Source organism: Lolium perenne, chromosome 4 (assembly GCF_019359855.2).
Source record: "Lolium perenne isolate Kyuss_39 chromosome 4, Kyuss_2.0, whole genome shotgun sequence".
Classification (NCBI taxonomy): domain Eukaryota; kingdom Viridiplantae; phylum Streptophyta; class Magnoliopsida; order Poales; family Poaceae; genus Lolium; species Lolium perenne.
The window spans coordinates 108,769,514-108,793,243 of record NC_067247.2 but is presented as its reverse complement, the minus strand read 5'-3'; the positions used below and the strand labels follow the sequence as shown (position 1 = coordinate 108,793,243).

Genomic DNA, 23,730 nt, shown 5'->3' with positions numbered 1-23,730 from the left:
TTTCTACATCGAATATCTTGAAAATAGTAGCTTCTCCCCAGATCTTGATGTATTTTTTGATCTCTTTTTACAACCAGATGATGGGAACGGTGGATGTATTTTTTTCCATTTTTCTACATCCACGATCTAGTAGCTTCTCCCCAGATTGTAATTTATTCCTTTTTCTACATTTATCTCTGCCATTCTTTTTTAGAAAAAGAAAAAAGTGCTAGATGCATTTATTTTCTGTTTCGTTCTGTCTGGCTTTTTTCACCAATGTGTTTGGGAGTTGCGATGGAGCAGGCATTCTCCGGTTGCATGAATACAAAGGGGCGCGGAGGAAAATCTCGGAGTCAGACGGAGTCAGACTTTTCTACTTTAGGAAAGTGTGGACAACGTGAGATTATTTTTCTTTCTATATTTGGGTGGGGCACCCTCTAAGACTAACGGGTGCCTGGGCACTGCGTAGCAATGCCCAAAAAATAAGTACTCATCGGCCGAGTATACAAAGGCGACTGGGCCAAACGAAGCATCTCTCGATCTGAGCACATCCCACGGGCCCTGCTGAAACGAAAGCCCACTTAGCCTGATAGCCTCTTCGAACCTGGCTGCTCCCCGACGCCAGCTGAGTCTAGTGGTTCGTTTGTTTAGTCCCACCTCGCCGAGCGAAGCAGGAGACCGGGCGCGGCTGTGCTATAAGAAGGACGGGGTGGCCGCGCTAGCAACTCATACCTTTCTCGGCCTTTTGGCTAAGATCAAGTGTAGTATATGTTCTTATCAGTTTAATATCTGATATGTGGGCTATGTGCCCACAACGATATTAAATTTATTTTTTGTGGGGGAGGGTCCACCACAGTGGCTTGCCACTGGGGCCCTCTAGTGTCGCCTGGGTGTTGCACTACTGACCAGGCCTGGCGCACCCCAACCAAGTGAATACAATGGTTTCGCAACCGTTCTGGAAAAGAAGATCATCACAACTTCAAGATTAAACTCTGCTCAATTAGAGGCACTCAAAACGATTTGTATAGTTGAAATCTTATTTTTGGAACGTAACTGGAGGACAAATATCCACATATCAGTCCTAATGTCACAAGAAATGTACTAGGCAAGTGGGATCTGAGGATACTGTTGAGTCCTGCCATTTTCCTTAGCTTATCAGCAGCACAAGCAGTATTGTTGCCATTTTTCTTGTTGCCGGATTACTGGGAATATGAGCCGGTTCATGCACCTTGATTTCATTAGAAAGAGGGTGCCTGGACTTCTTTTCGAGAACCTGGCTGCGCCTTGATTTCATTCATCAGTTCATTCTCCATCATCTGCATCAATATTTTTTACGTAACAGCAGCAAAGTGTTACAGCGTGTCAGCATCAAAAGCTTCGTTAATGTGAGGCAGTGATCAGTGGAAACAGGTAAAACATGATTCGATGATTTGAATGTACCTGCACCTCGTCTGCAGAGAAATCGTTATCCACCATCTGCAAGAGGCAACATAGGTAGTAAGTTGCCTTCACATATAGATCAAGTGCATTTGCAGGTATGCAATGAAAACTGTACCTCCCTGTCATCCATAAGCAAATAGTTCACCATCTAAATCACAAGGAAACATAGCTTCGATTAGGAATAAATGACGAGTAATTTCCAATTTTTTCAGTTGAAGAGATCATTTATACCTCCATTTCAGCCATATGCATAGCTGCGCTATTGTCCATCACCATCTCACTCTCAGATGTCCTGCACATCCGAACATGTTTCAGAACTTATGCACCAGCACCACAATTGGTCAGTGAGTGTTCTAAGAAAAGACCACAACAGGAAAGCATGCGGATCCAATAATCTGATTGCATCAAGAAATAATCTGATTGCATCAAGGAATCATACATATTATGTCCTGCCATGATCGGTGATGCAGCACCTAGAACATCCTGACGAGGTTGACCTCCTAAATCACACTTCTCCCTGTATCTCTGGCACACAAGAATAAGCAAAGTGTATTCAGATCCTGCACTGTGGAACGGGAACGATGCAAGTATATCTGGTGTAAATCTGCATGACCGTAGGGCCTTGTGAGGTACTTGGAGGTGGCTTTTTATGTTCTGGATTGTGAGGCCTGTGACTCCCATAGCTTCCATTGTCTGCTTCACCGTAGAAGGCTTTGCCTCTGAAGATTGCAAGAGTTGAATAGCGCGGCGTCAGTTTCATCAAGAGATTTCAGATCAAAAGAACAAACAATGAATTGTTCGACATTGTAGGATCAAAGTTCAAGAACCCAAACCATAGGGACCTCCTTGTTGCTCTACAGCTTCCACGAAGATCTTATGGAGATCATCGGTCCAGCGAAGTAAACTCCTTGTCGGCTGCATTGCCCTGAGAATGCGACAGGCCAGCATGCTCGACACGTAAGAAACATCACTGCTTTGTGCTGTCTTGTTGTTAGACTTCATTCTGCAACATGTGAGTAAGGATCAAGGAAATCTGGCAGTCTGTCTTGTGCAACTCTCTGTTTTAGAATGAAGGCATAACAAGTGGCGATAGGACAAAGCAGCAGCTTGTGTAACTAAAGATCCAGAATCCATCAAGTTTTGTTTATTTTGTAAATTGGGTGCCCATATAGATCCAGAAAACATTTCCAAATACAGAAATTAAATGGAAGATCAAGCAGAAAATCGATGATCTTGCATCCTGTATTAGAAAAAGAATGCACTAAACTAGCACAAGAGAAACTAAAACTCATTAAATACACAAGTACCAGTATATGCCGCGGAAGCAAAAGGAACTGGGAGTGTATGTCCTATCTTTTAGCAAGAAGAATAAGGGATGGCGTCTTTCTCTATCAAGCCAGCCACCCTTTTATACAGTTCTTGTAAAGACTAGAGATACTGCACTAGTTTTGTGTACCTACAATCCTACATTCTACCACATTAACATAATTCATCATAATTGGTTTGCATAGGCGGAAAGGTTAGAAAAGTAAAGATCTTGCAAAATGATTAGAAGCGAGAAGAATGATTACCTAGAATTTATTATTGATATGTCATGAGGTACTGTTTCCATAGCACATGCAGACTCCGCCAAATCCATGAATGGTTCACATCACATTTACAAAAAAGGGCAATAAATGCGGCAGAGAAGAAGCAAAGAACCACAATGACAAATTAAGTGCATTAATGAAGGGGTTGAGGTAAACTTATCAGGCAAACTAGACGCAAGATGTGTGAGATCTGATCGAAGTCCTATGCTGGCAATGCTGCCAACACCTAGCAGCCAGAGTGCATGGGCCTATCATTGCAATGCCATCTGCATGCCTTTCAATGAAGAAAAAATATAGTGTATATCAATAAATATATCTATCTTAGATGCTTAAAATTTTACATTGTGGACAAACTTACCCCAAAACAGGAAAGGTAGGCAAGACTACAGAAGTTCTGGAAACTAACAAGGAAAAAATGGGTTCAGCCTTAGTCTGTAGGTGCATAGATGTATCATGGGCTCCTCTTGCATGGGATGCAACATGCAACTTTTGGCAAACTTGTACTCTACTGCAGATTATAAGGGCACACATAAACCACATGATCTATAAATGATTCAGTCGATGACAATAACTTTAATGAGATAATCAAATTACATGTCTCTTTTATAAGAGGAGTACATCGCTGTGTTCTAGAGATGCCATCGGTAATACAGCCTATTTTTACAGGAAAAGAATGAACTTCTAATAGACGATAACAAGAATATTCCTAATTTCTTCTGGGTTGGAGGATGCCAGTAGATAACTAATCCTCAGTAACATACTTGTTCCTACGAGCACCAAAGGCAATTCTCTGCAAATGAAATCAAGGAGAATGATTATTAAAGCAAACTGCCATTAGTTTGGGATGTCCAAGATTAAATTAATAAAAGACAGTCCCGGATTTCAGGGAGTTCTTACTGAAAAAATTCTTGAGTAGGCTCTCAAGCCTGTAAGAAAGCGAATGTAAGTCGGCTTCATGGATTGGTTGGTAGGGATTGCTCTGATGTTTGGAACAAGGTAATCCGCGACCTATTATATAACAGTGAATCAACATCATTATTGTTTACCCATGTTATAAAACAAAATATGAATAGAAGGTGTACATAAATAACATTAAAGGTAATCATTAATATATAGTTACATATTAATTTCAAAATGAACATAGAGCTCCTTCACTATACAAATCAACCATGGCTATCATGGAGTAAGGCTTCTAAGTAAGCTATAAGTTATAAAATATGAAAGACAATTTTCTCATTTTATATCATGTCATTAGATCAGCTATTTTTGCTCAGATTAACACATTTGATAACTGTTGATGTATGTTCACACTGAAACAAACAGATGAATAAAACATGTTTTCCCTGCGAAGATCATATGAAGAAAATGTCGACAATGTAAATGTATGCATGATCGAACCCACTTCACATTACAAATTTTGAACTTCATTAGTGCAAGTAATATATAAGATTAACTTGGCCCTTTGTCAAAGGACATATTGCAATTTTCAGGAAAGTAACACTGTTCTGGGAAAAAGGAACAATGGCGGAGCTCTCACCACTTCAGGAGGTTCAGCCAATATATTGATGAAAAACTTTGCCTGTCATCAGTACAATTTTTAGTAACTATGAATCATCTGATTCTAGAATGGTAAAACACGAATGGGGGAATGTTTATCTCTTACTTGCTTTGTGGTAGCACCAGACATAAGAAGCTCAGTGGTGACCATGCCAGGCTGCACAAATTAATTAAGTATTTAGATTTTTAGAAGTGTCTATTTTCATTCAAAAACTGCCCTTTTAAGAGTTATAAATAGCTCAGAGCCAAAAGGCAATTTACTTATGCACATATTCCATGGCCCAATCCTTACAGCCTTTCACAAACTAGTTAAACTACACCAATATTTAATAATCTTTATGCAAGAGAAGAATTAGGGAGTTCAGATTATACAAGATAGTGAAAGAAATGGTAGAGCTACATACCGATAAATTGTGCACCACGACATTGTTCACTTCATTCATCTGCAACTCAGCCTGCAATTAGATCATGTTATTACTCGACGATATTTCTGATAAGGCAAGTTGAGACCTAACCTAACACTACCTTAGCAAAAAAAATCAAAGGAAGGGAAATAGATGTAAGGGTAAGATGAGTTCTTCATAAAAATCCACGCCATTAAAGACTTAAATGATTTATTTTTGGGGGAAGTAAATGATGGTATTCTAGAAGAACACCTTAAGGACTAAAACCTTTACCTAAAAAAGAGTCAAAACCTCAAGTTCAAGTGGATAGCATCGCCTATTTCAATGGATGATTACAATTTAGATTGTCCCAGAAACTAGTTTGCTGTAATAACTAATGAGTAATTATTTGGGCATTTCATACGGCTTTGATATTGATAAAAATCAGTTATCACATTGTACTGTTGCATGTTTGTACCTCTAAGGCAATCAACAATTGCATGAAGTTACATTCCAAAAAATAGTTCATCATTTCTGAATGCTTAATTGCAAATGTTTGAACAGAAGCTAATCATTTCAGATGATATCACCACAGATATTATCTCTACCTGTAGAGACTTCGTAAGGTGCACCACACTTCTCTTCGTTGCACCATAAGCGGCAAACCTGGTGATTATCAATCATAAATTCATTATTACCAAGATTTCAAGACTAATGATTCACCAAAAGATGATAGAGTTTGCCTCTTTAGTATTTTGCTTTGCCCACCTTCATTAATCTAAATAACTATATTACCATATGGCTGTGCAAATTCAATACGTCAAGTACAACACAAACTCATGTGAGAGGGACGAAAGATACTCTTATCAGCATTAAAAAAACAACGTTCCACATTTACTACACAACAGAACAAACAGAAATGCTACCTTGGGGTAGGCCTTCCATCAGAGCCAGCACCATCAATGTTAAATATGTGACCACCTCGAGGTTGGCTCCACATCATATTTATTGCCTAACAGTAAGATGACAAGACGATGAATGTTGGGAAAATGATTCTTTATAGTTCTCATAATATAGGACAAAAGGCTAATATGGAGTGGAAAGTAATACCTCACGACAACATAGCATCAATCCAAGAGTGTTAGTGGTGATCACCTCGCTATAAAACCAAACAAAAAGGTTGATAATTATTGGCACTTGAAAGTACAACTGAATAAAGGTGTGCTTGTTCAAGCCTTGCCAATACAGAGACTGAAAATTACATGAGAGCCTCATCGGAGGTTTCCACCAACGGTTTGAAACTATATGCATTTGATCCGGCATTGTTAATCTGCACCAACGGAAATAATTCATAAGAAATTTGAGCTCTTTTTTGGCATGAAAGAATCTTTCAGTTGATTGCATTAAGTTTAAACAGTTACGTAAAGTTGATATATCAATTTTCAGGCAAAGAAGTGCAGATTGGACGGAGTTATTCCATACACAGTTGCATATGTTAAGCACCTAACTATCAAATATGGGGAATGATGCAGTGAGCATCAATGTTATTTCATAGATAGTGGTTACCATAACACAAAAAATAGCAAACAGGAATAGAAGTGCATGTGTTAATATTTAGTGAGGGAGGGGTCGCTATGTACCCAAATATCAATATAGCCCAGCTTATCACGTGCAAAATCCACAAGTGCCTTCACATCCTTTCCTTCTCTAACATCACAGACAGTTCCCTGTGATAAACAAAGGGCGTCAACTGAGATTATGAAATCGAATATGTTGCACTGTAATATATTGAAGTAGCTTCAATGCCGATATAAGAACGAAGTAGCTCAGAAGTAGGTACCCACACATGCTGCTCTCCAAATTCCTTTTTCAGGTCACTGGTTGCAGACTCCACCCTTTCAGCTGTAGAGGATAGACTGCATGTCAAGGAAAGACTAAGCTGGTATCAACCGTAACCTGCATGTTGTCCATTTCATTCTTTCCAAAACTGTCTCGGGAACATTAAAACATTTAATGTGTTTGCCATTTAAGAAAATCATGAAAAAGCTTTTGAAAGATCAGTGATCTAAAGGACAGCATCTACAGTGAGTACCATCTGTAAGATAAAATTAGAATAGTCCAGGAAGAGTTAGATGTCGATCAATTTGGCATGCATCTTAGTCTACATGAAAAGAATATCTATTTCTTTTATGAAAACACTAAAATGAACAACTAAAACCAGTTCTTTCTAACCTGATCTTGAGCAGATTACAACATTATCACCAGCGTTCAGAAACTTCCTTGCCAGCGCGTATCCTATACCTGTTCAAGAACATACAGAGGTTACTGAGCAAGACATACAAATGTTAACCAGAACCAAATTATCACAAGTTATGTATGCCTCTGTATCATTTTATCTCAGTTTCCTGACCGAAATAGGATATCAAATCAATCCTTTTGCACAGCTTCAAGCTCAACTTCCATTCATGTCATTAAATAGGGCAAGTGCGCCCATTCATTATACCTAGAGTCATTCTCTGTCGTTTTGGTCATATGTGCAAGTAAATGACTATTGGCAGGGCCAACATTACAACAGAACATTAGACACCTATAACAACTTCGGCCAATTGCTGTCCTGTTAATTACGAATGCCGCAAACGCATTCAGATCACCATAATTCAATTCCTTCATGTAAACCAAGCAACACGTAACACAAAGAGGGGGCCAAAAAAAAAGAAGCATAAACAGCACCTTTGGTGGAGCCAGTGATGATGACATTGTACGGAGGCACCATGGGCTCCTTGGGGCCCCCTCCTCCGCCGCCGCCGAAGAGAGCCTCCACCCGGAACCCTGCTGATTCCCGAGGGCGGCAGACTCCCGCCACCAGCCTGCGCTGCCCCAGCCGGCCGGGGAACCGCGCCCCATCGTCGGAGGACAGCCGGAACGGCGCGTGGCCCGCGCAGGCGGCGGCCCGGAGCGGGAGAAGGGCGGCGACGGTGGCCATTCGGGAAGAGCGAGCTTGGGGGCGACGCGTGTGTGCGCTGCGCCTGCGGTGCTCGCTGAGATAACGAGCCAAGGAGCTGCGTTGCGCGCTCAGAGACGAGATGGCCCGCGTGTCGGTGTCAGCAAATAGCCCGTCGTATACGAATTCTCAGGTCGGTTGTCTTCTTCCTCTACTTGCGAACAAAAAAATGTTCTGAAAATATTTACTACTCCGTACTAGTTTTCAAGGTTTTCAGTATCGATACTAAGTATAGTATCGTTTTTCCATCAACAATATCGTATCAATTTATGTTTTTCCATCAACAAAATATGGTATCATAGAATCGTATAATGATACTATGAGATTTCTACTTTTCAAAATAAAATCAATTTATGTGTTAAGCTATTACCTGCTTATAAGGCTCGCTCCTTGTAACACCCCGACCACCCCAGCCGGGTCTGTTACCCCTGGCAGCTCTCTAGGATCTCTATAGGATCTCTAGACTAGCCCTACGAACCAACACATGTCTTTCCTGCGCAGTTTTTCCTCACTCGTGCGCACCCTGGAAACCACTTCCCGGTCGGTCACCTGGGATATATCTATACTATTTAATTAATTATTATTTAATTAGTTTTAACTTATGTGTGGTATCATCTGACGTAGAAGTATCGAGATACTACTGATTTAAGGCATGGTATCGTATTCTAACGACGATACCACCTAATTAGGATACACAACACGATACATATCATTTCAATCCAATAGGATCTTAGTATTGTAAGACAATAGGATATGTATCGCGATACTGACAACCATGCTAGTTTTATCCAAATTTGTTGTCGCAATGAACATGGATAATGCTCCCTCCGTTTCATAAAAGTTGTTTAAGATTTGTTAAAGTTTGGATATATCTATACTATTCAGTGTCTAGATATGTTTAATTTCGACAAATTCTCTACATGTTTGATGAAACGAAATTTTATCTAAATCTATGACAACTAATTTAAATAATAGAAAATAATTGTTTTTAAAACTAAAATATTTACTAATTGAAAATTCAGATCGAGCACTGATTACAATGTAAAAGTAGGTTTCTAATTTGTCTCAACATGGTAAAATGGGACTGCAAAACAGATTAGTAGAAGGTTAGGGGATTATGTTAGCCAATTTTGATCTTAGAAAATGCTCTACCCGTTTTCTAAAATATTCCTCCGATCTCTTTTAACTGATTCAAATTTAGTACAACTTTCTACTAAATTCAAGTCAATTAAAAAGGACCAAAGGAAATATTTTTTTTAAGATTGGTTGTGCGGCCACGCTTGCTCGTCTGACCGGACGATGTCATACATGTTGCTCTAATCGCCTTCACGCATAGTCGAACTAAATGTCAAGAAAATATGTTTGCTAAGTAATTCCCTTCTTTTAAAGATGAAATATTTACTAATTGATAAGTAGATTTCCTTTTGTTACGCTTCTCATGGTAGGAAGCTCGCCGATCAAGGCAAAGAAGTTCAGATTCTCCGCACGCTAAAGAAAAGTCCATTACTCCTTATCTACTATGGATCCTACAAAACTTGTCCCCACATCGAATTCTAGAAGAAAAAGAGTTGTATTTGAAAATAGATCTGGTCTTATCTACCACATCGCAATCCTGGTTTGGCAAGTGAAGGTGTTTTGCACGTAAACGTTTGCCTTAATGGATGTAGTGCAGTGTGCAAAATGGGTTTTGGACTAGTCGACTAGAGTCCGATGTCATTGTTGTTTTTGCAGCTGTGGCACCCAAGGCAGTTTCAATCGAAGTTGCTCTCACAAGCTAACATTATTTACAATGAAAAACATCATACACTAGTAGTACTAGTACTATGTATATGATACTCCATTTCAAAATATAAGGCATCTAAAAATTAGTAAAAAGTCAACGTTTTTTAAGTTTGACCAAATTTATACACAAATATATAAACATTTATAGTACTGAATCAACATGAATAGAGTCACCATAAAATATATTTTCTTAATATGTTCATTTGATATTGTAGATGTAAATATATTTTTCTAAATATTTGGTTAAAGTTAGTAAAGTTTAACTTTTGATCAGTCCTTAGATACCTTACATTCTGGGATGGAAGGAGTACTAGTTTCTCCATTCTTTATGATTATATCATCTTTACAATACATAGTATCATGAGGGGAGTGGTGTTTTGGAACATGGGTGCATATGCTTCCTATATTTTGAAATGCATCTTACACATATTTCAAATTTCAAAAAAAATTGAAACAAAAAATTCGCACGTACATCTTCACGTGCTCCGCGCTCACAAAATCGTTTCATAAAAAATCGACTTATCATGTGACATGTTTAAAAAAGATAAAATCTAGTACTAAAAATAATGCTTTTCATAAGATAAACTTTCTCCTTTTTATATAGACCATAAAAAATATTATTTTTTCGTGAAACTTGATGAAAGCACATATATTCCGAAAATGTACATGTAGAATTTTTTGTCCAAATTTTTCGATATTTCAAAATATGATTTTTTGGTAGAGGAAGCATACGCACCTGGGAGCCGAATTGAATTTCCAGTATCATGAAGTAGTATAATAGTTTCATCATATTTAATATATTAAAACATGCACATCTAGAGCCACACAACAAATGTTCAGGAATAACATACAATTTTCGCGATGTGTGCAAAAGACCAAGCTTGGTGCTATATATGTTTTCCCAGGAAAAAACTGAGAGCTTTATTCAGCTATAACAATTCCAGTGCCATGGCTAACAATTAGGGGGTTACGTCGATCGTGCTATATAAAAATGCTTTCCACAATACTACTTTTTTTATAAAATACTAATTAGACCTTTTCTACATGAAACTATACGTACATCAAAAACACACAAATATGTTCATCATCTCCTCTTAGCCATTCAGACATGTGGTGGAGTTGATGATACTTCTCCATTCCAGAAGATACATCCGAACCATGTCGTGGACAAGGCTGTCTTAGAATTTGATTGAAAATGAAGTGATTATCCTACAATTTTAGTTCCTTTTTTAGGAACCGCCCTATCTATAGGTAAACTCTTGAGGGGGGTAATAGAACGCAAGTCAATTTGGCCAAAGATCAAATTCCGCAAATTAAAATCATGGAATATTGTAGCTCATGATTTTGGAGCTTTTGGTATGAAAGCTTTGTGAAGTTCAGCTTAAGAGCATCTCCAGTCACATCCCCAAACCGTCCCCTAAAGGGATTTGGGGCGCGCCAGACAAAAAAAAAACATTCCCAGTCGCGTTCTCCAAACCCGTTTTTTATCCGGCGCTATCCGATACGGTGTCCGGCGCCCGAGCCTGTCCCCGCCCCACAGGGGACGCTCCAGGCACGCCGGACACAACGAAATGCGAGGCGGGGAGTGGTGGGGCTGACACGTCGGCGACACATTCAGTTTTGGACCTAACCGTTGCCTACCTCGCGGCGGAAGTTATTCGAGCGCAGTGACACACGACCGAAGCGTCGCAGCTTTGCCTTAATGGCGACGGAGGGGCAGGCGAGACGTCTCGTCGGTGCTGCGCAGCCTCCACGCGTCGCCGGCGTTTGCACGCCACCGCGCGTTCCCGCGCTTTCTTCCCGCTTTCTTCCCGCTGCTTCTCGCCTCTTCCCGCGCTTTCTTCCCGGTGTCGACGTCTATAAAAGGCCCTCCCGGCTCAATGGCAGCCACCACAGCCACCGGCACCCCTTTCCCCGCCACAAGCCCTCGTCGCTCCACTGCCGTCTCCTCCACCACCACTGCGCAATGATGAACCGCCCCCGCGATGGCCAGTTCCCTCCACCGCCGTCTCCTCCACCACCACCTCCACCACCGGATTCGCAGTTCAACATCTCCGCCGCCGCCCAGGAAGAGCGGCAGCAGCACGGGCTTGTGGAGAGGCGGCGAGCGCAGCAGGAGCTTCGGCGGAGGGGAGGCGACGACGAGGCAGGACCGTCGAACGCACCGTCGGGCGGTCAGTAGCCTAGGGCTTAGATGAAATCTAGCCGTTTTCATTCAAACTTTGTAATATATAATCAAATTTAAATGAAAACATTTATTTTCGTGCACTAAATATTCATTTGGGGAGTGCATTTGGGGAACGCGACTGGGGAGCGATGTCCCCAAACGCGGCACGAACAAAGCACGTCCCCCAAACACTTAATCTGGCGCCGTTTAGGGGATGGTTTGGGAGACGCGACTGAACATGCTCTAATAAGAAGTGCGCGGTAGAGACATCCAACAATGCGCATGTTTACTAGTTTTCAGTAGGTTTTATATTTAGACTAGCTCTGGGCATTGCGGTTTGAGAAGCCTACCTACTTATTAATAAATTATTAATAAAAAGAGCATGAAAAGCAAATGTGAGACTGCTCATAGTGGGAGTAAGGGCATCTCCAACGCACCCATCCCGCGCCCGCGCGTCCGGATGGGTCCAACCGGACAAAAATGCGGTCCAACGCGGGCACGCCCCACAAATGCGGATGAACGCGGCGTCTGAAACGACGTAAACCCGACCCAAATCTGGGCCAGGTTTGCGTGGCCGCGGATGGCACGTGGCGTCCGGCCGCGTCCGGATGCTCGCCTGCTCATCTCCCTTGGGCCCACCAGTCGGTGACCCCGGCGGCTTATTGTAAGGGTACATTGCCCCTATGTGTGGTTTTGGCAATTAATGACAACCCCTATGGACTAATATTTTCATTGAGTTTATATGAAGGAATATTCCATAGGTTCTACTTGTATTCCATGTGTTGGATTCAAGTATGGATGCCATGTAAATAAAGATACATCTTGTGTATTGGCATCAAGATCATCGATTTGAAGACATATATGAGATATGATCAAGAACAAGAAATGAAGATGGAGTTCTTATGTGGAACTCAATATTAGCCATGCTCTATCTTATGAGAGTATGAGAAGATACAAGGTTGAGTTGGGCAAGTTCAAGATGAGCATCTCAAGTGGATCACATGCTTGAAGCTTGCCGTCCATTTGGTGATAATGGACTTGTGAAGATGTGCATCAACGAAGCTTTCCCATCATAGTGTATGGGGGAGCATTTGTGAGTCTTCACAAAGCAACAATGATCAAGTTGTGGCATTCCGGCTTGTGTAGAGCTTGAAGAGTTATCATCAAGATCAAGCGGGATGCGCAAGACAAATGTATGACCTTGATAGGTTTTCCTTTTACCGGTCTCAAGGTGGTTGATGGGAGACCGGATTATAGGATAGATAGCCGCACTATTAAGAGGGGCTTTCGGTTGAGTAACTCGATCACTTCGTCTTAGGGAGCTCAATCCTTTGCATACTTTGCATATTCCTATTGCTTCTTGGTGTTTCTCGGTGTTAAGTTCTTGAGCTTGTTTCTAGCTTTACAACAAGCCCGAGTTCATCGAAAACGGAGTTTGCATGCATCTTCTATTGCGTTTTCGAGGTTGGGTGATTTTACCGGTTATTCATGATATAAGGTTCTACCTTTTATATTCATGATAAAATCCCCTCTTACAGTTTCTTGAGTTTTCACTTTCTATTAGATAGCATTTGTTGTTATCTTCCAAACAAAATTGGTTTCATTCGAATCGGAGTTCGGGAGCACTAGTTATTAAAGAAAAAGGGAAAAGAGTAAAAGAAGAAAAAGAAAAGAAAAAGAAAAAAATGGGGAGGCTGCCGGCTGGCCGCTCGGCCTGCCGGGCCAAGCGCCGGCCCACCCGGCCGCCATCCGGTGCGGCATTCTATGGGCTTCGCGGCCTGGTTCGGCCCAGTGGCCGGCCACCGACCGGCCCGCTCGGCGCACCGCCCGGCCGACCGGTCTCCTGGCCGGGCCGGGCCTTTTTCCTCGCCCCGCGTGGCCCGCTCGCTCTCCCCCACGCGGCCTTGCTATCTGCCACCTGTGCGCACTCGCTATCCCGCCCGGTCGGTGGGCCGGCCTAACCGGACGCCCTGCTGGGCTCCTCAGTGTCCAGTCCGGTCGGCCGGCCTGGCAACCGGCTGGGCTGTTTTTTTCTGCCCGTTTTTCTGTGATTTTAAGTGTGTTTTTTCCCCAACGGCCGTTTCTCTCTCCCTTGCTATAAATAGCTTTCTCCCACCTTGAGATAAGGGCTTCTTCCCCTTTCTTCACCTCCATTGTTGGTCTTGGAAGAACTTGCTTCCCCTCTTGATTCCCCCCATGATTCTTGCCCATTCTTGAGGGATCTAAGAGAGGAGATCTAGATCTGCACTTCCACCAATCCATTTCTCCTCTAAGTGAGGGGAACTCTTGGGATCTAGATCTTGGAGTCTTTTGTTGACTTTCCCCATTGTTCTTCCTCTCCAATCTCATCTTAGCATTTGTTGCTTGGGTGGGATTTGAGAATGAAGGACTTGAACACCTCTAGTGTTCTTGCTTTGCATCATTGCATAGTGTTGAGCTCTCCACCATGATTAGTTCGAGTGAGAGACCGTGAGCTTGTTACTCTTGGAGGAAGACCTCCTAGTTGGCTTGGCGGTTGGTGCTCCGGTGATCTCTTCAAGAAGATTGTGAAGAGGCCCGGACTTCTCCTTCGTGGAGCTTGTGAAGTGGTTGTGGAGCTTGCCATCTCCGGAGCGGAGGAAAAGCTAACCATAAGGAAAGGGCCATTATCCTTCGTGGGTGTGGTTCGGAGAATAGGATGAGCCTTCGTGGCGCGGGGAATCCTTCGTGGGACCTCCACTCCTCCAAACGTGACGTACCTTCTTGCAAAGGAAGGGAACACGGGAATACATCCTCGTCTCCGCGTGCCTCGGTTATTTCTATACCCGAGCTCTCTTTCCTTGTGATAGCCATTGTGCTTGAAGTACATATATCTTGCTATCACTTGTGCTACATATATCTTGTGCCTATCTTGCTTAGCTCTAGTTGCTATTGTTACACTTAGTTGAGCTTAGCATATTTAAGGTTTGTGCTTGTAAACTAAACGATAGTTTAATTCCGCATTATTACAAGACAAATCCGTAAGAGTTTTTAATTGCCTATTCACCCCCACTCTAGGCGACATCTCGATCTTTCAATTGGTATCGGAGCAAGGTCTCTCCTTGTTTAAGGCTTCACCGCCTTGAGAGTAAAGATGTCGGCTAGTATAGTGCACAGTGACACAATTGTCTTTAATGGCACAAATTATCTTTTGTGGCGAAATTGCTTACTTTGTAATCTTCGGACCTTGTGTCCACATATAGAGCAATTTCTAGATGTCGGTTTTTCTCCTCCGATGGATTCTCAAAATCTATCTTTAGAGGATGAGAAAAACTTACATCTTGAAGCTCAAGTATCTAATGAGCTTTTATTCTCCTTGAGACCCGATTTTCGTAGGTTCTTGATATATATAAAGCGAAAATCGTCTCACGAGATGTGGATCAAGCTTAAGGAAATATTTGGTGGATCCACTTCGCAATTGGTCGGTGGTGACTCCGAGGATCTCTCTTCCCCTTCACATCATGAAGAGCTCCAAGTTGCTTCCACCTCCGGTCGTGATGTGTTATCATCTTCTTCCACTTCACCAACATGTAGCAAGACACGAGGTAATGATATGGTGAGTGGTGAGGAAAATTGCAATGTTGATATTGTGCTCAAGAGTGATGATTCTTCATCTCTATCCCATTGCAATGCTTCCTCTTTGGACTTAAACACATCTAGCATTGAAAATAATCTACATGCTTGTGTTGATAGTCCTTGCATATCATGTGTAAATTGCTTACATAGATCTCATGATGATATGCTTACCTTGTCTTGTTCCCATAATCAAAATGCTTCTATTTCCTCTAGTTGGTTGTTGACTAACAATGTAGAGGAAACCGAACACTCTATGGATCAAGACACGATTTCAAATGAGGATTCAAGAATATCTTCATCTTCATTCACCGGTTTGCACATGTGCCTTATGGAAAAAGGATCAAAGGTATCTCCTACTTTGACTCCTAACACATCCTCTAACGATGATAATGATGATGATGATAATGATGAAGAATATAATACCTTGGTGCATAATATGGCAATGGTATATGCTTCTCTTCATGGTAATAAAGAAGCTCGTGCTAATCTCGAACACTCTATGGATACCTTGAATAAATATAGGGAAACCATAGTGGAGTTGGAGTCCAATGTTGAAAATGGGGAAATGAGATTCACTCTCCTCAAGCATGAGCTAAAAGATGAGAAGCATACTAATTTTATGCTTACACAAAAAATGAATCCTATATGCATGAAAATGAGAAAACTATTGTTGATGCTTGTGCTACTAACTCTACTTCTTGTGAAGCATCTATCTTAAAGGAGAATGTTGAGTTAAGGGATCAACTTGAGTTGCTAACTAGCAATTATAGAATTGGAAGAAAGTCACAAAAAGCTCTCGGGCTCTCATAATGATCTTCTAATTTCCTATGATCGGCTAAAGTTAGCTCATGAGGCAAGTATCACTAAGGTAACATGTTGTGAGCCTCATGTGGATGTTAGCACAACCTCTACTCAAAATGCTATATTGCCATGTGCTAGTCCTTGTAATCCATCTAGTCAAACTAGTGACACACGTTGTGTTGGATTACTTGCTTTGCCTTGTTGCTCTAACAATGAAGCTTCTACTTTCTCTAGTACTTGTATTTCTACTAACCATGTAGAGGAAATCAAAGAGCTCGAGACCCAAGTCCTTTCTTTGAAGAAAGACTTGGAAAAGCGTCATGAAGGGAAATCCGCACTTGACAAGATGCTAAGTGTGCAACAATCCCCCAATGACAAGAGTGGACTTGGATTCAACTCCAATAACAAGAACAAGTCCAAGAGCAAGAGCAACATGAATAAGGGCCAAGACAAAGTCAATGATTCGGCCAAGATTGTTTGCTTCAAGTGCAAAGTTGAAGGGCACCATGTTAGATCATGCCCATTGAAGAAGAAGAAGCACTTAAGTGAGAAACAACAAGGGAAACGGCCACAAAGTCAAGGTCAAGCTCAAGCTCAACCTCAAGTTGAAGATAGGCCATTTCCCAAGAAGAATCAAGATATTGTTCCCCAAGAGAAGAAATCAATAAAGAAGAAAAAGGGGAACACTTGCTACTTATGTCGTGAGAAGGGGCACTTTGCTTCTTGTTGCTTAGGTGGTACCTTAACTCACCCTATAATTGTTGACAAAAGAAGCCTGGTGACCGGGTGTATACGTGAGCACGCATCCATTGATCGACATGTGTCACCATTAGCCATTTCTTGTTATCCCCATATTTCGGTTAGCCATCCACATTAGGTCCTAACTCCACACTCATGCAAGGTGGGACCCATATTTGAATTCAAAAAAGTGGACCCTATTGCGCACTATTCTTGCAGGCCCTACTTTTGAATTCAAATAGTGGGACCCATAAATCCGACCCTACATTTTTGAATTAAAACATTGGGACCCATATACTGGATCATAATGAATCAATTTCGAACATGTTGTCCCATTACACGGACCCAGTTCCCATACTCCACATTCTGATTCAAGTTGCTTTCCCCATTTCCCACCTCAGAAGCAGTTTTTCTTGCAATACTCTAGCGAGCATGCTTTTGTTTGCTCATACCGTGCTGGACTCATTATCGCCGGTTGCATCCATTACATACACCATGGTACCCATACACCCAGCTAACATGTCTAATCTTGTTATAGTTGACACGAACATTCCAAACATTGAGTACACACCATTTAATCCCGTCAAGTAGTAAGTCATAGTGTAGAGTTAACCCTTCTCGTTACCCTTACACACCTCTCATGGACGGTCTTTTCTTGATCGAGCACAGTCGTTTACCCATCATTACTCAACAACACCAGAGGTAGGAGAAGATGAACAGTAGCTCCAGCAGTTCGCCCCCAACCTCCCGGCTGCGTAGAAGGCGTTGCTGGCAGCTGCGATAGCTCGCCCCGACCTCCCGTTAGCACCGGAAGCCGCGCCGGCAGCTCGGCAGCTCGCCCCCAACACTGCCGGCAACATTGGAGGCCGCGCCGGCAGCTTGTCCCCAACATCTTGGCTGTGCAGGTCGACGAGGAGAGATCGTGCAGCACGCGTCCCCAACCTCCCGGCTGCACATCGCCTTCTCGCCGGCTCCAAGCAGCGTATCTCGCCGTGATCTCCGGCAAGCACCACAATGACAACCTCTTATCTCCAGGGCAATAGCAGGACTTAACACATTACCTGGATAGTATCACTTGCTAAACACATTACCCATTTACCCTGAGTTGTAAAACTAGAGTAATGAACATTATCAGTAGAAGTTTCAGTAGTAGAGCTTAGATTGCAAATTACAGCGCGAAGCAAGATTGGCAATGACTACGTACTGGGAGATAGTTGGGAGGAACCAATACCCAAATCGTATGGTCTTCCATGCCTGGGAGACGAACTTGCTGTCCCCGATGCAGGAGATGCTGGCGAAGTCGTCATCGGTGAGGACGGTGTCGTTGTGAGCCAGCCTCGTTGTGCCCTGACACCGGGCGAGGGTCTGGGCGAGCAGGGAGCGGTACCCATGGGTGGGGCGGTCGAGGCAGAAGTGGACGTGGGAGGGGCCAGCGTTGTCCGCATTCTGGATGAGTTCCCGCAGCGCGATGGTGCCCTCCAGGTAGTTGGCCAGCACCTTCGTACTCTGACGGAGAGAGCGACGCGTTCTTGATGCTGGATGGAGAGAGAACCGCAGCGACTCCCTCCATGTTCTCAACCTCCTCCAAGGAAGACGCCAAGATCTGGCATGCACAACTCATCCTCTGTGCCTTCGCCGAGATCTGGGAGGTGTTAAAAATCGAATTGTCCACCACCTCGATGCAGCAGATTTTTTAGGAGAGCGTGGCAGAGGCGACAATGCGCAAGGATAGGAGAGGCGGCAGAGACGCGCGCGAGGGAGAGGGCGGTGGCGAGCGCAGGAGAGCGCGGCGGTGGTGCGGGCAATGGACATAGCGCCGGTGAGGGATGGTGAGAGGGACGCCAGTACCTTATAAATGTTTTGACTGAGATCGGAGTCACGAGAGAAAAAAGATCAACTGAAAAGATTCCTTTTTTCACTCTCGCGCCAAAAACAGGGCGTGAAAAGAATTCCCGCCCACGAAACGCTAATGATTCGCAGAAGTAATCATTAAAACATGGCCCACGCATCGCAGGGCAAGTTAGGATTAGTGTCGCGTAAGCCAACGACCAGTCAACAGCCTCCTTGATAGGAACCGAATCTCAACACACATTGAACGGTAGCCAAGGGGTGCTCACGTATACACCCGGTCACCAAATCCTCTCTCTAATTGTTGATGATGATTATTCTCTAGGGAAGGATAAGGATGGCAATGTGTTTGCCAAGTTTGTTGGAACTCAAAGTGGTTTCAAGAAAAGAACCATTTGGGTTGCCAAGCCTATTGTGACTAACCTCTTAGGACCCAACTTGGTTGGGGACCAACAAGCTCAAACTTGATCAATAGGTGTAGGTGAAGGTCATTGGAGACTTGGCTACTTCATGAAGAATTAAGGGATCTTCATATATTATATTTTGACCAAGCCAAGTCATATGGATTATCATCTATATCTTATATCCAATGTTCCTCTTTGCGGTAACTTATACTTCAACTCATCATATTTATTGTAAGTTACTTGCCCCTTTGCATGTTTGGTTTTGTACCAAATATTTGTGTGTATGTGTTGTGTCTTACTTACCTATCTTGTGTATTCAAGTATGTTTGTTTGACTCATCATATACTTGTGTATTGTTTTGAGCCTAATGCATCTTGATGATATCTTATTTGGCTCTCTTTGAGTGATTAATGGAACATCCCATTTTGGGGGAGTGATATGCATTATGCATCTCTCTTTCTTTAAAATGTGTGTACATGTGAACCACCACTTAGTATTGATATTGCAAGATTATCTAGTCACTATGTGGTGTGTCATACTCATGAGAAATTCAAACTCTAATGTCCATTAATCATCTCTAGTCGAATTTTAGTTGCCTCTTGTTTAGAAGAAATGTTTTATCACATTATGGGGGAGTAATATGTCTTGTACATATCACAAGCCTAGAAAATGTGAACATATGAGGTTATGCCACTTAGTGTTGATACTCTTAATTATCTTGATCCTAGGTGGCATGTTTGCTCAAACAAGCTCCACTTGTATTAAAAAGCTTTTATTGCTCATCTTATGGGTTCTTGTTTGAGTAAGAAATTCTTGGTACGGTTTTCCTCAAATACATATCTCTATACATTATTTGGGACACCGTTTGCTTCATGTTATTCTAATCATTGCCGTGCGTGATTGTTTGACTAATTGAAACTATCAAGAATCTTCATCCGTGCATAGTGCTTAATTCTATATACTTATCCTATGCCTTTTATTGTGAAGTTGATCCTTACTATTCTTTTTGATATACCACCGGAAGTTAATTCCAATATTCTTATTGTCTTTGACAATTGATAACCTTGTATGTGGTTGAATTTATGGATCACCTTCACTTTGGATTGCTTCTCATTGCCTTATTTTATTTCCAAGAAATCGTTTGTTGCTCCCATGTGTCTTCCTTGTCCCTTTGAAAAATCTTTTGATAAATTCTCTTAATTCATATCAAGTGTTTGTTTTGGAAGACAAACCTTTTTCTTACGGTACATCGTGCCATTGTTAAAAGTGTAGAGGGTTTGGTTTATTTGTTCGAACCTTGCTCTTTTGGGAGTTTGCTATCTCATTCCTTCTTACATGCTTTATTTGCTTGAATGAGATAAATCTTTGAGCATGTTTGCTTTATTTCATCCTTTATGCTCAATGGTTTCTTCTTAGTTCATTTGTTGAACTTTGTTGAACAAATCTTTTGAGATTTGCGTCTTTGATATAATTTGGACAACAAATTTGTTTAGTCACATCTTTATGCCTTCTTCAATTCATTTGGTGTTTTGTCCAAAGTATATCTTTCTTGGATCTTTAAAGTCTTTATGTGTGCTTATATGTAATTTGTTTATATTTATAGCATGCTTTCTTTCTTTGATCCATTATATAGGGTATACTCCATCAAATCCTAAATGGCTAAGATGTGCATGAAATTCAAATTTCATCTAAATATGCACATATTTATATGGAGTGTGTCATATATATTGTGGTTAGTCTAACCATGTTGGACCCAATGAGTTTGGGGACCAAGATGTACTTGAATGTTGTTTTAGGTACATTGGAGATGCAATGGAGGCTTGTCTCATCTATAAGGAAGGTGTTGTCACCATATGATAATTGGAATCAAGCTAATATGATCGATGAAATCTTATCTACTACATCATGCCATTGCTATCTCGGTAACAAGTATCTTATTCATGCATTCTCATGTAGCATCCAACCTCTTGTAGGTTGTATCTTGGCATGAAATTATTTATTTTGAAAATATTGTGGTTCTTGAAAAATCCTTTTTAAAGTAAAACTTTTTATTGTACATTTGAGTAATTTGAGAAGATGCATATGTTGGGAATATATAAAAATCATGTTTATGATTCACCTACCCAAATATGCCCTCTAGCAATTTATTGCATATCAATTCCTCAAAGAACTCTTATGTGCAATTTTGATAAAAAAAATTGCGAAATAAATCCCTATTTGTGATACTTGTTGCCTCTCTCGAAACATTCCAACTAGCTTTACTTCCCTTATCGTTAGTTGTGATGTTTTTGAGATTTTTCTTGGTTAAAGCTCATTCATATACCATAAGTGAAAATTGGAGCCATAGGCTATATATGCTTCTTAAGCAAACATCTTTTGGTATATTTTATGACTTCATCTTGGATATCTTGTCTTATTTATTTTCTTAACCTCTTGAGTGTGCATGTTTCTTTATGGACCATTTTGTCCACTTTAGAAACTTATATACATAAGAGCGTTAATCCATCACCTTGATATCCTTGTTCTTTGCTGACCATCTTTTATTCTTTTTTTCTTAGTGGTGTTGGTAAAGAAGATTTATGGGTGCTTGGTTTATTTGTTTTCCTTCTTGCACTCATATCTCGTAATTGTTGGACTCAAGTTATTCTTGATAAGCATATTATCTTTATCTTGGTTGTGTTCTAAATGGTATTGAGGGAGTAAGGATTCCATGTTTGTGCATATTGTATTCAAATGCAAACACTATAAATTATGCACGAACCTTGGGGAGCTTCCTTATTTTATTTAAAGCACTATATCTGTCTTATCATGATATATTTGTTGTCGGATTGGATCTTTGATTGATTGCTTTATTTGTTAAAGCTTCCTTCACCATGTTATCCTTGTGCAATCTTTGATCCTCAATATAGTTTGACTTCCTTCAAATATTCATCATTGGATATGTGCATTTGATTCCACTCAAATTATGAGAAGTGCACACCTTGGGGAGGAACTCACATTATATTGGCTTTCTAAAATTTTCACCCATTTTGGCACTTGATGCCGATGGGGGAGAAGTTTAGAGGGTTTAAGGGAATGGTTTTATACTTAAGTTTGGTTTGTGCTTAAGTGTTTTGCCTCTCATGCATTCCATATTTATATGTCTTGCATGGTTGTATATATATAGTGGAAATTGTCCCAAAGGTTAATCTTGACGATGTATGCAATGAATTCATGTTCATCACATGTGCTTACATTGTGGGGGAGTTTTCTCTATATATATTGGTTCTACTCACATCCCGTGCATTTGTTGTAGTTGTGTGAGTAGAGCCGGTTTTGATATGGGCTAGTAGCTTTGTGTTACTTGACCATATCAAATACAACCTCTTGTATACAACTTATTCTCGGATAAGTTGCGTACTTGTTTCTAATATTCATTATATAAACCCTCTTATTGTGATTGTCATCAATTACCAAAATGGGGGAGATTGTAAGGGTACATTGCCCCTATGTGTGGTTTTGGTAACTAATGACAACCCCTATGGACTAATGTTTTCATTGAGTTTATATGAAGGAATATTCCATAGGTTCTACTTGTATTCCATGTGTTGGATTCAAGTATGGATGCCATGTAAATAAAGATACAGCTTGTGTATTGGCATCAAGATCATCGATTTGAAGACATATATGTGATATGATCAAGAAGAAGAAATGAAGATGGAGTTCTTATGTGGAACTCAATATTAGTGATGACCCACAAGTATAGGGGTGTATCATAGTACTTTCGATAAATAAGAGTGTCGAACCCAACGAGGAGCAGAAGGTGTTGACAAGAAGTTTCGATGAAGGAATCACTGTAAATGCTCACAGACAAGTATTCAGGGGGTTTTGATATAGCAGATTGCGGTGACCCAGCATACCACTGCATGTTGTAGTATACAAGTCGTTGATATGATCTTTGCGAAGGGACTTCTTCACAATTTGCCATATCCCTCAGAGTGGTACAACAGAAACATTGCAGGTCATAACACTCCATACTTTATTACAAACATTGTCTTAACAAGTTGGTATTCTCACAGGTCCTATGAGAACACCCTAAGATACTACTTAAGTACGATTAAAACTCATAACAAATATAAAGAGAGCTCAACAACTTATTTAGGTAAGTTCTACGTTGCTCGGCTCTATGATGCTAGGGTATGTCACTACTCCTCCACCTCCGTGTCATCTGGTCCGTAGACTATCCCATAGTCTACGCCTTCCACTCCGCCGGTAAGATCAGGTTCTTCGTAGACCAGCTCGTAACTTCCTTCTGGTGCTCCATCGTTGATAGCCTCCACTTCCGGATCACCGTCTAGCAAGGGTGTCGAAAGAAAGTGAGTACAGGGGTACTCAGCAAGTTCTTAAAAGAATAAAAAGGTGTTTGATGTACTAGCTACGACCATTGATCAAGAAATCGCAGGTCAAT

General features: G+C 41.3%; 2 protein-coding genes and 1 non-coding gene across 3 annotated transcripts; 1 reads left to right on the top strand and 2 right to left on the bottom strand.

Moving 5' to 3' along the window:
• Positions 1–707: 707 nt before the first annotated feature.
• On the top strand, positions 708–904 carry LOC127297831 (U2 spliceosomal RNA). Its single transcript, XR_007849519.1, has one exon. It is a non-coding gene; the product is annotated as a U2 spliceosomal RNA (small nuclear RNA).
• Positions 905–991: 87 nt separating this feature from the next.
• On the bottom strand, positions 992–3,123 carry LOC127293616 (uncharacterized). The gene is made up of 8 exons (XM_051323257.2): positions 2,991–3,123; positions 2,253–2,422; positions 2,053–2,138; positions 1,859–1,944; positions 1,651–1,711; positions 1,535–1,567; positions 1,420–1,455; positions 992–1,295 (listed from the first exon to the last, which is right to left on the bottom strand). Exons 1-8 carry the CDS (start codon positions 3,056–3,058, stop codon positions 1,218–1,220), a joined length of 618 nt encoding a protein of 205 aa, XP_051179217.1. The 5' UTR covers positions 3,059–3,123; the 3' UTR covers positions 992–1,217.
• A 429-nt stretch (positions 3,124–3,552) lies between these two features.
• Positions 3,553–8,006, bottom strand: LOC127293615 (chlorophyll(ide) b reductase NOL, chloroplastic). The gene is made up of 13 exons (XM_051323256.1): positions 7,679–8,006; positions 7,181–7,249; positions 6,789–6,850; positions 6,589–6,675; positions 6,211–6,278; positions 6,059–6,107; positions 5,875–5,960; positions 5,557–5,614; positions 4,970–5,020; positions 4,672–4,722; positions 4,546–4,587; positions 3,906–4,016; positions 3,553–3,798 (listed from the first exon to the last, which is right to left on the bottom strand). The coding sequence occupies exons 1-13, from the start codon at positions 7,929–7,931 to the stop codon at positions 3,751–3,753; spliced, it is 1,035 nt and encodes a 344-aa protein (XP_051179216.1). The 5' UTR covers positions 7,932–8,006; the 3' UTR covers positions 3,553–3,750.
• Between the last annotated feature and the right edge of the window lie 15,724 nt (positions 8,007–23,730).